This window comes from Hyaena hyaena, unplaced genomic scaffold (genome assembly GCF_003009895.1).
Source record: "Hyaena hyaena isolate Hyena2069 unplaced genomic scaffold, ASM300989v1 scaffold_392, whole genome shotgun sequence".
NCBI lineage: Eukaryota > Metazoa > Chordata > Mammalia > Carnivora > Hyaenidae > Hyaena > Hyaena hyaena.
Window position 1 is genome coordinate 279,724 of NW_024081017.1, and position 17,112 is coordinate 296,835.

The 17,112-nt window shown below is 49.4% G+C and overlaps 2 protein-coding genes and 1 long non-coding RNA gene across 3 annotated transcripts; 1 reads left to right on the forward strand and 2 right to left on the reverse strand.

Moving 5' to 3' along the window:
• Window positions 1-753: 753 nt before the first annotated feature.
• FBXL12 (F-box and leucine rich repeat protein 12) lies at window positions 754-5,199 on the reverse strand. Its single transcript, XM_039250933.1, has 3 exons — window positions 4,892-5,199; window positions 4,690-4,762; window positions 754-2,102 (listed from the first exon to the last, which is right to left on the reverse strand). The coding sequence occupies exons 1-3, from the start codon at window positions 4,975-4,977 to the stop codon at window positions 1,281-1,283; spliced, it is 981 nt and encodes a 326-aa protein (XP_039106864.1). The 5' UTR covers window positions 4,978-5,199; the 3' UTR covers window positions 754-1,280.
• Window positions 5,200-10,039: 4,840 nt separating this feature from the next.
• LOC120244472 lies at window positions 10,040-12,094 on the reverse strand. The gene is made up of 2 exons (XR_005531549.1): window positions 11,879-12,094; window positions 10,040-10,441 (listed from the first exon to the last, which is right to left on the reverse strand). It is a non-coding gene; the product is annotated as an uncharacterized LOC120244472 (long non-coding RNA).
• Window positions 12,095-12,579: 485 nt separating this feature from the next.
• UBL5 (ubiquitin like 5) lies at window positions 12,580-14,171 on the forward strand. Its single transcript, XM_039251025.1, has 5 exons — window positions 12,580-12,690; window positions 12,972-13,038; window positions 13,238-13,321; window positions 13,480-13,517; window positions 14,001-14,171. Exons 2-5 carry the CDS (start codon window positions 12,983-12,985, stop codon window positions 14,042-14,044), a joined length of 222 nt encoding a protein of 73 aa, XP_039106956.1. The 5' UTR covers window positions 12,580-12,690; window positions 12,972-12,982; the 3' UTR covers window positions 14,045-14,171.
• Window positions 14,172-17,112: the final 2,941 nt, after the last annotated feature.

Sequence of the window (17,112 nt, forward strand, 5' to 3'; positions counted from 1 at the left end):
GACACAACAGGCAGGAAAAGGAGTTGCTACTTTCTGAACCCATAAAGCCTGGGCCACCTGTGGGGACCCTCCAACCTCACCCCATCAGCTCTCTCACTTTGCTTCCTGTTGCTCACCTCTTGTTTTCTCGGCCACACAGATCTTCTTCCTTGTGTTGAAAGATAATCAAGCTCATTCCCATCTCAGGGTCTTGACCTTCGTTTCCCTGGCACTTCCCAGAGTGGGTTCCTCGTCACCCCTCGGGTCTCCAGACTTGAGGGGCTCACCCCACCCACTCCACCAGACACAGAAATCTCCATCACGTAAGCCTAGCTTAAAATCATCTGTCTTGGGGCGCCTGGGTGGCTCAGTCGGTTAAGCGTCCAACTCTGGCTCAGGTCATGATCTCACGATTTGTGAGTTCAAGCCCCGCATTGGGCTCTGTGCTGACAGCCTGGAGCCTGCTTCAGATTCTGCCTCCCTCTCTCTGCTCCTCACATGCTCACACACTGTCTCTTTCTCAAAAATAAATAAACAAACATTAAAAAAACTTTAAATCGTCTCAGTCTCTACAATTATCATATCAATGTGTTCAGCAGCTGATCGCCCTGCTGTCTGCTCAGGTCTTGTTTTGTTCACTGCTGTGGCCCCAGGGCTTCGAACAGTGCCTGCGAAATAATGGACACATAAGAAATGTTTGTTGAATGAATAAACCAAATGCTCTTGGAAAACAAATTATTTTTCTTTAATAGCAAAATAATATATATTGTGGAAAAACTGGAAAATATGGAATACCAAAATACCAAAAATACAACTGAAACCTTCATTGACACTTTCGATCGTCAAAGCAGAAGTCTTCCTTGGCTTTCTCATCTTGTCCCTCGTGTATCAATGGTGTGTCGGTGTGGGGGTGCACATGCATAGACGGTCTTTCCGGGACTCCTAAAGGGGCCCTGGTCCCTCAGGTCCCCCTAATCCTAACCCCACCCTGCTGCATCCATCCTGTTCCTGAGAACGACCTGTCATCGAGGACCCTTGCGGCCCAGGGCTGGTAGAGAGTAAGGCTTCACAATGTAACCATGAGGTAGCTGTATGATCTTCCCCACTTCCAGATGTGGGGACAGGCCCTCCGAGAGGCTGGCTAATGTCACGGAGGCCAAACAACTGGCAAACAGGGATTCGAACTGTCCGGAGGCCCCAAGGCTCTCAGGCCCGTGCAGCCCGATTACAGGCCCTCTGCAAGGCACTATTCGGAGGGTCTGGGGCTCAGCCATGAAAGGTGACGTGGATGCGTGGTACAGTCACATCCACCAGTCCATGGACTCTTTGGGGCAGGCCCTGACGATGACCACACAGTGGGGCAGCCCCTTACACAAGATCCTCTCGGCCTCCTGACCCTCCCACCCCAGCCCCTGCAGCTCAAGGACCCTGAGCTTGGGCATGGCAAGGCAGGAAGAGAGGATTTCAGCCGGGGAAGGCATTTCTGGGGTGATGAGAGGGCCTAGCAAGCACAGACTCTCCAGGGCCGGCATGCCCTCCAAGACAGACAGGCCGGGGGCCGAGAGGCCCCTCACGGTCAGCCGGATCTTCCGCACCTCCCGGAGGTGGCGACTGATGGCCAGGAGGGTGCTGTCGGCTGACAGGGTGCAGCCCAGCACCTCCAGCCTCCGCAGGTAGCTCAGCTCCTGTAGGCCCGCATCCAGCCCCGTCTCGGTCACGCGGTAGGTACCGCCCAGCACCAGCGACCGCAGGGCGCGGAAGCGCGTCAGGCCCTGCAGGTGCTCATCGCGGAAGGCGGGGACTCGGTCCAGCACGATGCACTCGAGCAAGGGCAGCACGGTGGGGTCCTGCTCCCTGAGGAGCCAGGCCATGGAGATCTCGCAGCTGTGCAGCTCCAGGGTCCTCAGGGTGCAGGGCAGGCTGGTGATGGGCACCATGGTCAGGTCGGCCACGTGCAGGCAGAGACGCTTCAGGTTGGGGCACTTCTGGCCCAGGGCCCTCATCAAGGCAGGGGACAGCTGAGGGGCCTGGGAGCCTGAGAACAGGTAACCGCCCATCCGCAGGGAATGGAGCCGGGAAGCCATGTACCGGCGAAGGAGGTGCCACATGACTTTAGGCCGCATCTGTAAGAGCCGGGGATGCGGGTGACAGCGTGAGAGATATGGAGAATATTCCACGACCCCTGCCTGCCTGGAGATGGACCAGCCCCAGCTGCGGCAATGTCCCCCCCCAGGCCTCTGCCCTCCCCCGCCAGCCTCATCTCACCACGCACCTCCCCAGGGATAACAGGACAATTTAACCCCATCATTTTGGCTTCTAGGTTTGTTTGTTTGTTTAATTTTTTTTTTAATGTTTTTATTTATTTCTGAGAGAGAGAGCATGAGCCGGGGAGGGTCAGAGAGAGAGGGAGACACAGAATCCGAAACAGGCTCCAGGCTCTGAGCTAGCTGTCAGCACAGAGCCCGACGCGGGGCTCAAACCCACAAATCGTGAAATCATGACCTGAGCCAAAGTCGGACACTTAACCAACTGAGCCACCCAAGCACCCCTTGACTTCTAGGTTTGAACAAAAGCAATGAGGGAAAACAGAAAATCATAACAGATCTGTCTGAAGCAACAGAGGGGTGTCCTTGTTATCCAGAGTGAGAAAGCAAACAGGTCACCAGCATTTTATCCCTTTCTTAATGCCCACTGCCACTAGGAAGAAGTGACACAAAATCCAATTGAAAAAGGCTACAACTGCCCAGAGTAAATTAAAGCCATGTTTAAAAAAAAATAATGATAATAGGGGCGCCTGGGTGACTCAGTGGGTTAAATGTCTGACTTCAGCTCAGGTTGTGACCTCACAGTTCGTGAGTTCAAGCCCCATGTCCTGCTTCAGACCCTGTGTCTCCCACTCTCTCTGCCCCTCCCCTGGTCCCGCTCTCTCTCTCTCTCTCTCAGAAATAAACAAACATTCAAAATAATAATAATAATAATGAAAATCACAATGGTGAAAACTGTAAAACTTAACCCTGGGAAGTTAATTATTGAAAAATAAACAAAATGTAACCGGAAGCACCCTGCATTTCATTGTATGTGCATTTAGCCTTTAAGAAAAAAAAAGACCATAGGGGTGCCTGCGTGGCTAGACTGAGAGTCCACTTCAGCTCAGGTCATGATCTCACAGTTCATGGGTTTGAGCCCCATGTTGGCCTCTGTGCTAGAGGCATGGAGGGAGCCTGCTTTGGACTCTCTCTGCTCCTCCCCTGCTTGCACATTCTCTGTCTCTCAAAAATAAATAAACATTAAAAAAAAAAAAAAAGAAAGAAAGAAAATAGAAAAAAGAAACTGCATAGTGTAAAATTTGTGCCTCGCATAAAACCTGAGAGGCCGTTAGAAATTCAGAATCTGGGGTCCCACCCAGTTCACTGAATCATAATCAGCACTTTATTTTTTTATTATTTTTTTAAAATTATTTTTAAGTTATCTCTACGCCCAACGTGGGGCTTGAACTCACAACCCCGAGATCAAGAGTTACATGCTCTGCTGAATGAGCCAGCCAGATGCCCTAGAATCATCATCTTAACAAGATTCTTAGGTGATTCATATACACAGGAAAGTTTCACTCTACTTCATAACACTGTTCACAGTAGTAAAAAGTTGGAAATAACCTAAAGGTCTGTCAACAGGTAAATAGGTAAACAAATTGTGGTATATTCATTTGACAAGTTGAAAGGAAGGAACTAGATTGATATGTGTGAAAAGCAATATTGTATGAATGAAGTCATCTGTGGATATGTAATAAATAGCACTTAATTACCTAGGCAGAATAGCATTATTTCAACATTAGAAACACATTAACAAAAATTGTATATTGCTTATGGGTACTCACACAGGAAGTAAACAAAAATGTAAAAGGAATACCACAAATCCATTTTATAATAGTGGTCACCTCTGAAGAAGGGTTTCAAAAAATACAATGAACATATCTAAAAACGTCACATGGATATACATACACATAAGCCTTTTCATGTATGTTTCACATGATCTGCAGCAAAAAATGACCAAAGGTTAGGGGCGCCTGGGTGGCTCAGTACCTTAAGCATTTGACTCTTGATTTCGGCTCAGGTCATGATCCCATGGTTGGTGCGTTTGAGCCCCAGGTTGGGCTCCAAGCTCAGAACTAGAGCCTGCTTGGAATTCTCTCTCCCTTCCTCTCCCTCTGGCCCTCCCCTGCTCCCTCTATCTCTCAAACTAAATAAACTTAAAAAAAAAAAAAAGACTAAAGGTTAAAATGGGTTAAATTATTATCCTCTATACATTTCTATATATATATTTGAAATAGTACACAAGAAAAGGAGAAAAATACAATGCAAGTGGGAAAACGTGGAAGAGGTTCAGTTGCACTACTCAGGAAATAAATTCTGGAAATTAAGTTGAATCTGGAGAATGATTTCTCCAGGAAAACTCATTAACAGCTAATGTAATCAGGAGACATTTGTCATATGCTTTCTGTACGCCAGACACTGCTCTAAGCTCCCTGCACGATATTGGTTATCCTCATTTTGGAGATGAGGACACAGGCCCGGAGGTCACCGAGGGGCGGGGTAAGGGACGCTGCCGGGATGCGCCCTGGACTGCCAAGCTCGAAATCTAGGGTGCAAGGGGTGGGCCTCGCGGCCCGGAGACCCGACCGCGCCCCATGCCCGCCGGGTTGGCCCCGCGTACCGTGTACAAAGTCAGGTCGACGTGTCGCCAGAGCCACCGGTCGTCCACCAGCCTCTTCCAGCGGTGACAAACCCTGGGGGAGGGGACCCGCCGTTAAAAACACTAACCGCGAATCCCCGGGAACCGGATCCGTATCTCAAGGTGCATCCCTCGCCCCCGCCCGGCCCTTTCCCACCCCACCCCCCGCGGGGCGGGGCCGCACCTGGAGATGCGAATTCGATCCCGGACCGGGAGGTAAGAGAAGATCTCCAACAGAACTGAGTCCGGCAGGTCCGCCAGAGTCGCCATGATCCCGCCGACACGCACTTCCGCTGGTGGCTAAGGGGATTCGGGATCTCGCTCTCCGGGCGCCGGCAGGCGGCGGGTGGCTGGGGGTGCCGGCAGGGCGGTGGCCGCCGCCTCCAGCAGCCGGCGGAGAGTCAGCTTTCCTCTCGCCGCGACATGCCTGGGCCGCGGCGACACGCCCGCCCACTATCTGGACGGAGCGCAGGCGAAGCGCTGGGAACCAGGCCTGAGCCCGGAAGGCGTGGCTGAGGCGGTGATGCAATCCGGGGGCGGGGTCGGGGCGGGGCCAAGGCTGTGGGCGGGGCTGGAGCTAGGACAGAGCCGGGAGGCAGGGACCGGACAGTGACTAGGGGCTCAGGGGCGGGCCTGGGGCGGTGACCGGAGACCCAGGGACGACTTTGGGGCGGGAACTAGGCTCGAGGCGGGGCTGGGAACTGGGATCCAGCCTGGGATAAGTGGCTCGATTGTTGACGGGCGGCCCCCGGCCGGGCCTAAGGGCGGGACAAGCCCGGAGCACGGCGAATCTTGGGTGGGCGGGGCTACAGACCCCAGGGCCAAGCCCGGAGTCTTGAGAGCCACGTTGGGGCGGGACGACTAACGGCTGGCCTAAAGGAGAGCGAGGCCCTAGCTTTTGTATCTAATAATGCTTTTTGATGCCTACAAACAAGAGTGAATTTGTAGAACCAAAACAGCTTGTTAAAGGGTGGACTCAACCTTTCATTTTGATTGGTAGAGCCAAGTTGTTCTCCACAGACGCTGAATTGACACTCCTGCCAAATGTATGTCGTTCTTTTAAAAAATTTTTTATCATTTACTTATTTTTGAGAGACAGAGAGAACGAGCAGGGGAGAGGCAGAGAGAGGGAGACACAGAATTTGAAGCAAGGTTCCAGGCTCTGAGCTGTCAGCATAGAGCCTGACACGGGGCTTGAACTCACAAACCTCGAGATCATGACCTGAGCCAAGTCATTTGCTTAACTCGGCCACCCAGGCGCCTCTATTTTGTTTTGTTTTTGAGAGTGCGTGCATGTGCGGGGACGGGCAGAGAGAGAGCATCTCAAGCAGGCTCCACGCCCAGCTTGTTGCCCGGATGCCTGGTTCCATACCACAACAGGGAGTTCATGACTTGAGCCCAAATCAGGAGTCAGATGTTTACCCAACTGAGACGCCCAGGTACCCCTAAGATTTTATAATTTTTTAAGAATTTATTTGAGAGAGAGCGAATGCACGCACAAGAGAGCAGGGGAGAAGCAGAGAGCAAGGGAGAGAGAGAATCCTAAACAGGCTCTGTGCGGTTAGCAGAGTCCCACACAGGGCTCCATTTCACAAATTGTGAGATCATGAGCTGAGCAGAAATCAAGAGTCCAATGCTTGAGTGCCTCGTGGCTCAGTTGCTTAAGTGTCCAACTTCAGCTCAGGTCATGATCCTGTGGTTCATGGGTTCAAGCCCCCCACACCGGGCTTTGTGCTGACAGCTCAGAGGCTGAAGCAGCTTCAGATTCTGTGCCTCTCTCTGCCCCTCCGCTACTTATACTCTGTCTCTCTCTCAAAAAGAAATTAAAAAAAAAAAAGTGTCCGATGCTTAACCAACTGAGTCATCCAGTGCCCCTTTAAGATTTTATTTTTAGGTAATCTCTACACCCATTGTGGGTCTTGAATGTACAACCTGGAGATAAATTTAGACATTTTTAAGTAGGTTCCATGCCTAACATGGGGCTTGAACTCATGACTCTGAGATCAAGAGTCACATGCTGTACCAACTGAGCCAGCTAGGGGCACCATATCACTCATTTTTTTTTTTTTTTTTTAAGATTTTATTTTCAAGTAATTGCTATACCCAACGTGGGACTTGAACCCACAACCCTGATATCCAGGGTCACATGCTGTACTGTGACCCATCCAGCTACCCCATCACTCATTTTTAAATTAGCAATTCATAAGAGCACTGAATTTTTTCCAAACATCCCTATATTGATGAGTATTCAAGCTGTTCCAGAGTTGTTACACAGACAATATTGGAGCTAAATATTATTTTATATATGTCTATACATGTGTATATACATATACGTCTCATGTTTTTATTTATTTTTTTAATTTTTTAATGTTTACTTACTTTTGAGAGAGAGAGCGAGAGAGCAGGGGAGGGGCAGAGAGAGAGGGAGACAGAATCTGAAGTAGGTTCCAGGCTCTGAGCTGTCAGCACAGAACCTGATGCAGGGCTTGAACAGGCAGATCATGACCTGAGCCAAAGTCGGACGCTTAATCAACTGAGCCACCCAGGCACCTACCCTCCCCCCCCATGTTATTATTTCTATTGGATAAATAACCAGGAGTCAGTTTGATGGGTCAAAAGGGATGTGAAATTTAATACTGAGGTTTTCCTAAACCATTCCCCCAAGAGCCTATAATGGCAATAAATGTTTTCAATACATACACACACACACACACGCAGAAATTGGAGATGCTGAAAACTGTTTTAAAAAGAAATGGATGGGGCACTTTGGTGGCTGAGTCGGTTAAGTTCCAACTTTGGCTCAGGTCATATTTTGGTTCATGACTTTGAGCCCCTCCTTGGGCTCCACTCTGATGGCCCAGAGCGTGCTTGGGATTCTCAATCTCTCCACACTCTCTATCCCTTCCCCTACTCGCACTTTCTCTCTCAAAATAAACTTAAAAAAAATTTTTTTTAATGCAAAACAGGGACATCTGGCTGGTTCAGTTAGAAGAGCATTTGACTCAATCTCAGGGCCTTGAGTTTGGGCCCCATAATGGGTTTAGAGATTACTAAAATTAAGTAGACTTTTTTTAATGTTTATTTTTCGGGGGTGGGAGAGCATTCACATGCACAAGTAGGGGAGGGGCAGAGAGAGCGGGAGATTGAGGATCTGAAGCTGACCTGTGCTGACAGCAGAGAGCCCAATGGGGGGGCTCGAACTCATGAACCATGAAATTAAGGCCTGATCCCAAGTGGGTGGATTAACTGACTGAGCCACCCAAGAGCCCCTAAATACAAATAACTTAAAAAAAAATGTAAACAAACATTTAAAAAATTCAAAAAAGCTAAACTCATTAAAATGTGAACATTAAATGTGTGCAATTTTGCCTGTCAACTATACTTCGGTAAAGCTAAAAAGAAATACATCAGTATGCGCACACTTATCCATAAATAAATAAAAAGTAAAACACTATGGTTTCCATCTATCAGCTTAAAAAAGATGAAGAAACTGGAAAATACACACACTGGCTTTGGTGTGAAGAAACAGACTCTTTCACCCCTGCAGAAAGGGCAGAATTGATTCAAATTCTTGAAGGCAATTTAGCAATATATCAGCCTCTATTGGACCCAAGAAACCCATGTCTAGGATCTCAAATTGCTATTAAAAAAAAAAAAATGAGGTACGTCTTTCTGTGGCATTTCAAACAATCTCCAGGATCGCTTTAAAAAGCAAAAGGTGTAGGGGAGCCTGGGTAGCTCAGTCGGTTGAGCATCTGACTCTTGACTTTGACCCAGGTCATGATTTCACTGTTCATGAGATCAAGCGTTGCATCGGGCTCTGCACTGACAGCGAGGAGCCTACCTGGGATATTCCCTCTCTCTCTGCCCCTACTCTGCTTGCATTTTCTCTCTCTCAAACTAAATAAACATTTTTTTTAATTCAAAATAAAAATAAAAAGCAGGGGCGCCTGGGTGGCTTACTCAGTTAAGTATTTGACTTTGGCTCAGGCCATTATCTCACAGTCTGTGAGTTCAAGCCCCACTCTGGGCTCTGTGCTAACAGCTCAGAGGCTGGAGTCTGCTTCTGATTGTGTCTCCTTTCTCTGCCCCTCCCCCACTCACACTCTGTCTCTCTCAAAAAAAAAAAAACATTAAAAAAAAGACACAAATGCTTAGAGCAGCATTGTTCATAGTAGCAAAAAAATTTAAAAAAAAAAGCAAAAGGTGTAGAGATCACTGGGTAGTTTGATTTACATAGATCTCCAAAAAATGCACACAATTATGTTTCACTTTTTTGTTTTTTTAATGTTTATTTTTGTTTTTTGTTTTAAATTGTCTTATTTTCTTAATGTTTTATTTATTTCTGAGAGAGAAAAGAGACAGCGTGAGCAGGGGAGGGTCAGAGAGAGAGGGAGACAGAATCTCAAACAGGCTCCAGGCTCTGAGCTAGCTGGCAGCACAAAGCCGGACGTGGGGCTTGAACCCACAAACCGTAAGATCACGACCTGAGCCGAAGTCGGACACTTAACTAACTGAGCCACCCAGGCGCTCGTTTTAATTTTTTTTAACATTTATTCATTTTTGAGAGAGAGAGATAGAGTGCGAGTGGAGAGGGGCAGAGACCGAGGGAGACACAGAATCTGAAGCAGGCTCCAGGTTCTGAGCTATTAGCACAAGCCCAATGTGGGGTACAAACCCATGAGTAGTGAGATCATGACCTAAGCCGAAGTTGGACGCTTAACCGACTGAGCCACCCAGGTGCCCCTATTTATTTCTGAAGGAGAGAGAGAGATAGAGTGTGAGCAGGGGAGGGGCAGAAAGGGTGGGAGACACAGAATCCCAAGCAGGCCCCAGGCTCTGACCTGTCAGCACAGAGCCCGACGCAGGGCTCAAACTCATGAGCTGTGAGATCATGACCTCTCATGAGCTGTGAGATCATGACCTCTCATGAGCTGTGAGATCATGACCTAAGCCAAAGTCAGATGCTTAACTGACTGAGCCACCCAGGAGCCCCTGTATTTTTCACTCTTTATACGTGAAGACCTGTATAAAAACCAAGTCATTCGTTTCTGCCCTTTGATATAATTCAAAATATTGTATGTTACTTCAAAATACAAAGTGTCTGTCTCTTTTGAAATGTGTTAACATCTGAAAGTTTTAATCATTTTCTTGGGAGGCTCCCTATCACACTTTAGAAGATGCAGGACTTTCTCTAGAAAATGGAAACTTTTAATGGTACTTGCCCCTGGGGAGGGCTGGGATCTGAAGGGTAACGAGACTTTATGCTGTCATAGATGTACTTTTACATGGCTTGAATTTTTACCACGTGCAATTATTGCCTTAAGAAAACAAAAGTTCCAAATGTTTATTAAGAAATCAACACCCTTTGATATTTTTCCTCAAACAAAGATATAGAAAAAAATGCTTCATGCTTCCGCAACCATCTTGCAACTGTGGAAAGACCAGAAGAATCCTCCAGAGGCCAAGTCACTTCCCAGGGCCACAGCTAAGATCTGATGCCACAGTACAGCCCTCTAGCACAGTCCTCTGTGGTCTTGATATCCTCTGGAAAGCCAATGCCATCACGCATGGGGAATGATGTCTTTGCTCCCAGCACCTTGGGCTTCCCCCTCACAGCATCTGTCACATCGTACAGAAGACCTCTTCATTTGTCTTATTCTTCTGTCAGACTGAATTCTGGGGTAGTGGGTCAGCCTTGGTCACTGCTGTCCCTCCAAGTCCTGCTGACAGGCTGAGACATTGGGGAAAGGGAACTCGTAAGCAATTCCCTCTGCCCCTAAGATTCTTTCCCCTCTGGTGAGCCTCAGGCGTGGCAACTGCTTTTAAGTTCAGCAGAACCCAAATGTTCCCTTATAACTGAGCCCCTTGCTCAGTTATAAGGGGTTCCTAAGAACCATCTCCTGCTCCACCAGCATTCAACGATGGAGGGAAGAAATCCTCACATAGTGGATCCTTCCTCTGGGTCAGAAACCCAGGAAACAGGGGGCAGAGAGGGCCTGACCAGCTTGCTCCTTGGGTTGTGACCCAGAATTCTTCCTCCCGGGAAGCACCTACCTTCTCCCTAGGCCAGCACCTCAGACAGCACACCTGCTGCTGCTCAGATAGGGGGTTGGGGCTGCCCTTGTCCCTTGTTTATTTATTTTTGAGAGATAGCATGAGCCAGGGAGGGGCAGAGAGAAGAGAGGACAGAAGATCTGAAGCGGGATCTGTGCTGCCAGCAGAGCCCGATGCGGGGCTCAAACTCAAGAACCTCAAGATCATGACCTGAGCCAAAGTCAGACGCTTAACAAACGGAGCCACCCAGGCGCCTCTTGTGTAAATTCTTAAAGAACTGTCAGAGGCTGGTCCAAGACCAATTCTTACTACAATCCTAGAGTGGGAATTGCTGTCCCCTTTCCGTAGATGAAAAAAAGAATAAATGTGGGTAGGGGCGCCTGGGTGGCTCAGACCGTTAAACTTACAACTCTTGGTTTCAGCTCAGGTCATGATCTCATGGTTCATGACTTCGAGCCCCACATCGGGCTCTGTGCTGACGGTGGGGAGCCTGCTTGGGATTCTCTCTCTGTCCCTTCCCTGCTCGCTCTCTCAAAAAATAAATTTTAAAAAGTATTTAAAAAAAAAAAGAATAAGTGTGGGTAACTGTCTTACTTGAAATCATATAGTTTAATATTAAGGGGTAATGTTGAGGTTTTGACTCATCTGTCTAAATCCAAAGCCTGTGTCTCCAATCTGAGTTTAAGTCTTCCATTCAGACTGGCGGCCCTCTCACGAGCACTCAGAAGGGCTCTCTGAGGAGTCACAGGTCAAAGTTCTGAGCAGAAAGGCCCCTGAACCTCGTGTTTGTGGTAGGACCTCTTGGGCCAGCTCCCTAAGTCAGGTCAGCACCCCACGGGTCCCAGAGCACCTGCCCTTCCCACAGGATGGCCTCTCACGTCTAACACCTAATCTCACATCCCAGTTTGAGAAGATGGATTGGGCAAACCAGAAGTGGTGGCTCGTTTTCGGGGCGAATCCCTTCCGGGTCACCAAACGGGGAAAATCCTGTCTGCTGAGAAAGAATGGTTGACTAGTTCCCTTGGTAGCTGTCTGGTTGGACTTAGAGAGGGGCACCCCCTGTCCCACCAGCTCTGGAGAATCAGACCAGTCCAGGGGCTTCTTCGGCACTGACCGGCATGGCTGAGATCGGGTACAAACTGCGCTCTGCAGGGCGGGAGCGACCTTCCTTGAAGACACAAACCAGAGCGATTCTGCCTTTGTGCCCTTTCCGGTTTACTTGCCGGTGTTGCCGGTTGGCGTGCAACTTGGACTCCATTCTAAGTGCTGGCGTCCAGGACGGCATCAGGCGGCTCCTCTGCTTCCTGACCGCAGTCTGCGCCCAGGTGTCCGGGGGGGGGGGGGGGCAGGCGCGACAGCCAAAGGGGAGGGGTGAGCAAAACACTTCCAAGGCCCAGCCCTGAATGCAGGCAAGGGCCAGACCAGATGACTGCATGACTCGATCCAGGCTCCCCATAGCCCTGAAGCTGCAATTAAGAGGCTTCGTCGGGCTCAAAACCGGGAGGTCACTACCCCCACGGGATGTCCCCAGAAACGCCCCGCCCCAAGCTCCTACCGGACGCCACACAAGACGGCTTCTCCCATCTAAGGGGCCTCAACCAACGGTTTCCAGCGGGCTGGGCGCCGGTCCCTGACCAATGGCTTTCCTTCCACGCCCCTTCCCCGGCCAGGCAGGGGCCGAGACCCCGACTTGTCCCCCATGCACCCACGACAGGTGTTCCCTACCCGGGCTCGGGACCTCGTACCGCTCCCGGGACCCGCATACCCATCCTGGGCCCCGGGACCCGACCGGAAAGAAGTCGGAGGGGTGTTGAGCAGGGAGCAGGGGCTGACGCTTCCGGTTGTGCACTTCCGCTTCCGGCTCTGACCGGGGTTCCGCCCTCGAGAGAGGAGGTTGTGGCGTCGGCGGATTCTAGGCGTTTCGAGGTAAGGGGCCAGGTAGAGCGGTCCAGATAGAGTCGGGGAAAGCTGATGGGACCCGGCCATCAAGGGTCTGTGCCCTTGCGAGAGACGAGGCCGGCCATTCGGGCGACCTGGAAAGGGGAGGCGCGGCTACCTGGGGTGCGCGGTCCTGGGACTTGGGGCCCTGGAGGACACGGATCTGGGAGGTTGAGGGGGTGAACATCGGACCCAAACCCCGGGGTCTTGGGTCCTGGGAGACCCCTGAAGGGCTGACTCTGCTGCCTTCCACCCCGCGCCCCGTGTAGCTCCAGACAGGATGATCGAGGTTGTTTGCAACGACCGTCTGGGGAAGAAGGTCCGCGTTAAGTGCAAGTATCCACCGGCGGCCGAGAGGCAGTGGTTCCCGCGGTGCCTGGCATAAGGCCGGCACCTCAGGCTGTGTTGTGGGGTGACTTTAGTTAAACCGGGGTGAGGGGCTGGACGGGGGCCTGGCAGAGTGCATTCAGCCCTGGAATGCCCTCTGCCACGTTCTACCTCCCCCTTCCATTTTCCTTAACTCCTCTGCGCCCAGCACTGATGACACCATCGGGGACCTTAAGAAGCTAATCGCAGCCCAAACTGGCACCCGTTGGAACAAGATCGTCCTGAAGAAGTGGTAAGTGCAGTGGTAGAACTGGGCGCTGGACAGGACCAGTCCGGACGTTGGGTTCCACAGCCCTGCAGGCAGCCCTCTGCCTGGGTGGGGCTTCCTCAGCTCCCCTCCAGTATGAAAAGCCCCCTTAGGCTTCTGTCTAAAAGGTTTCTATCCCACAGGTACACGATTTTTAAGGACCATGTGTCTCTGGGAGACTGTATCCTTTGTGTGACTTCTTGAGGAAGGGTCTGCACACCAGACTCGGTTCTCTTTGCTCAGTGCTGGAGTCTATATGAGATTGTGTGCATGAAGTGTTTAACTTAGTAGGCAGCACACGGTAAACATTTCGAAAATGGGAGCCATGTAATTATTTTGTTGGGGCAGGAGGGTGGGTGGTGAAATACTTTGATTTGGCTTAGAAGACACTTAAAGGTCAAAGTATTTATTACTGAACTCAAGTAGACCTGAGTGTGGACAGGAGGTCAGGGTGGAGTGAGACTCAGACCTGTCTGTTATGCAAAAGGAGGGTGAACTTTTTTTTTTTCTTATGGTTTGGATTCTTTCCAAATCAAAATGACCCAGTTCAAAATACATTCCTTGGCCCAGGGTGGGAGCCTCAGGCCACCCTGACCCACCTGTGCAAGATGAGGGGGGTGGAGATGGAGCCCACAGTGAGAATGCCTTAACACCTTTACTTCAGATGAAATCCACGACGGGATGAACCTGGAGCTTTATTACCAATAGAGCAGAATTCCTTCCTGCTGACCACCCTCCCCTCCCATTTCCTCTCCTCTCCTCCCACCCTCATCCCCACACTGGTATGGATGCTTGTTTTTAAAAACTCACATTAATAAACTCTTAGAAGTTGCTTCATTGTTGTCCTCTTTGAGTGAGGCCTTACCTGACGCGGGGAGGGTTGGCATCTGGTTGTCAGTCTACTCTCAGCCCCCAGCTGGTCAGTATGCTCAGGATCAACTGGATCAATGAGGGAAGAGTAAGCCAGAAGCCCAGGGGCCTGAATGGAAGCCCACAGCTCAGCTCTGGGGTTTGCCATGGGTCTCTGAAAGTCAAGAGCGTCATGGGATTATTGTTCCAGTAGACCAAGGAGTGCCTGGGTAGGGCCACCAGATGTGGAAGTTGGGAATACGGTTTCTGGATTGAGACCGACTGTGGTCGGAACCCTGGCTCTGCCACCAGGAGTGATCCTGAGCAGAGTAGTTAACTGCTCGAAGCCTTCGTTTTCTTACCCAAACTGGAACTGATGGCGTTGACTTCACTGGCATGTTGTGAAATATAGATGCGCTAAAGCCAGGGTTAAGTGTCCAGGGTTCCTGAACTTTTGAAATCCAAGGGGACAGTGAGACTGTGGCATAGACTGAACTTTGGTCATTAGCGGTGGGATTTGGGGAAGTCAGCCTCTCCGAGCCTAGATGTCCTGCTCTAAAAAGGGGCACCATGATGGCACCCAAATCTCAAGGAGATAATGCAGTTAAAATAGCAGGATGTGTGGCACCAAGTGTGTTAACCCGTCTCCAGCCTTCCCCCAGGTGTGAGTAGACAGGACACCAAACAGCCTGTCTGTGTTCCCTGGGCCACAGATCCCAGGTCGATGTTGGCGCTTCCCCAGAGCTGCCTTCTGGAGCCTTCCTTTCTCAGGAGCTTCACCCAGAAATTTGTCCTGTCCCATTTCCCCTTTCTTTTATTGACCTGGGTGATTTTCTTTCTTTTTTTTTTATTTTTTTTTTTTATTTTTTTAAATGTTTTATTTATTTCTAGGAGAGAGAGACAGCGTGAGCAGGGGAGGGTCAGAGAGAGAGGGAGTCACAGACTGAAACAGGCTCCAGCCTCCGAGCTGGCAGTCAGCACAGAGCCCGACGCGGGGCTCGAACCCACGAACCGCGAGATCATGACCTAAGCGAAAGTCGGATGCTTAACCAACTAAGCCACCCAGGTGCCCCAACCTGGGTGATTTTCTGCAGTACATTAACGTGTTCGAGGCTAGCCAACTGCTCCTCCCCTCCCCCTAAATTCCACCGTGTCTTCTGTCTTCATTTATTACCTTCTCAGAAGGTAGACCTGCTGGCGCCTGATTTTGCTGTTCATGGAGGAGGATCTCTCCTGGGTCTCCACCAGACGCCTCCCTACCTGCCTTCTTGGCTTCCCTCCCTAGGACTCACCTCTCTCCCGACATCAGAAATATCAGTTGCCTGGTGCACCTGGGTGGCTCAATTGGTTAAGTATCCCACCCTTGATTTTGGCCCCGAGTTGGGATTCTCTCCCTTTTTCTCTCCCCACACCTTTCCACACTCGCACTCTCAAAAACAAATAAACCACCGCAATAAAAAAATGTCTGTTTCCTTATACCTTGCTTTTCCTTCTCTTTGAGTGGTCTCTCCCCATATTTGTCTATTTGAAAGCAAACCTGGGGCGCTTGGGTGGCTCCTTCAGTTAAGTGTCCAACTTCGGCCTAGGTCATTATCTTGCTGGTTCCAAGGTCAAGCCCCGTGTCAGGCTCCATGCTGACAGCTCAGAGCCTGGAGCCTGTTTCAGGTTCTGTGTCTCCTCTCTTTCTCCGCCTCCCTCCCTCACATACTGGCGCTCTCTCTCAAAAATAAACATTTAAAATTAAAAAAAAACAACAACAAGATTTTTAAAAATACATCACAGCCTTTACAAGGTGGTTGCTTGTTAATTTCAAATCAGCATAGAAAAGTACAGGCTGAAAATAAAACCTTTCTTGCCCCATTCTCTCTCCTGAGGTCCGGTCTTTTCCAGTGCATTTATGGAAACCTCAATTTTATTTTTAAAAGATGACTCTGCTAATACTTGGTTGTAAAAACAATTTTTTTAAATTTATAGTTTGTTTATTTTTGAGACAGAGAGACAAAGCATGAGTGGGGGAGGTGTAGAGAGAGAGGGAGAGACAGAATCTGAAACAGGCTCCAGGCTCTGAGCTGTCAGCACAGAGCCCGACCCAGGGCTCGAACCCGTGAACCGTGAGATCATGACCCGAGCCGAAGTCGGACGCTTAACCGACTGAGCCACCCAGGCACCCCTCCAAATGTTTTGTTAAAAATTAAGTTTCTTATTTCTTAACAGCACCCCTCCCGCCAGTAACAAGTATTAACCTATGTAACATTTGTGTGAATCCCTAAATTTTCTGAAATGCAACCTGTAGTTTTTCCACAATTGGGATAGTTATGCATTCTGTAGTATATACTCCTCAGCACTTTATTATTTTTTTAAGTAGGCTCTACACCCAACATGGTATTCGAACTCATAACCCTGAGATCGGGTCACATGCTCCACTGACCGAGCCGGCCAGACACCCCAGTAGCTTCAATTTTTATTCTTTAATTTTTACCTTTCTATATAAATTACCTCCTTCATTAGTTTTTTAAATTGATATTTGCTTGGTTTGCTTTTTTTTTCATACAAAAAGGCAGTAGGAGGGATTTGTGATGCTGGAGCTCCCCTGTCTGGAACTGTGGCAGTGGAAGCAGGACTTTGCATTTGTCACCCAGGACGTAGGAAGAAAGATGGCATGCAGGCTGCGAAATGAATCTGCCTGCATTATAAATGAGTCACATGACCACACTGAAAGGGGTGGGGAAGAAAGGAGCTGACCTAATAACTTCAGAAAAAGCATTTTGACTGGATACTGTAAGGCTAAAGACAAAAAGAATTCTACACAAACACTCTGCTCTCGTTAAATAAATTCCTCACAGCATTATGACTGAGCAATTCTGGAAGTACTTTTGTACATCTATAAACACAGGGTGGAATAATGGGGTAAATACACTGCAGATAAT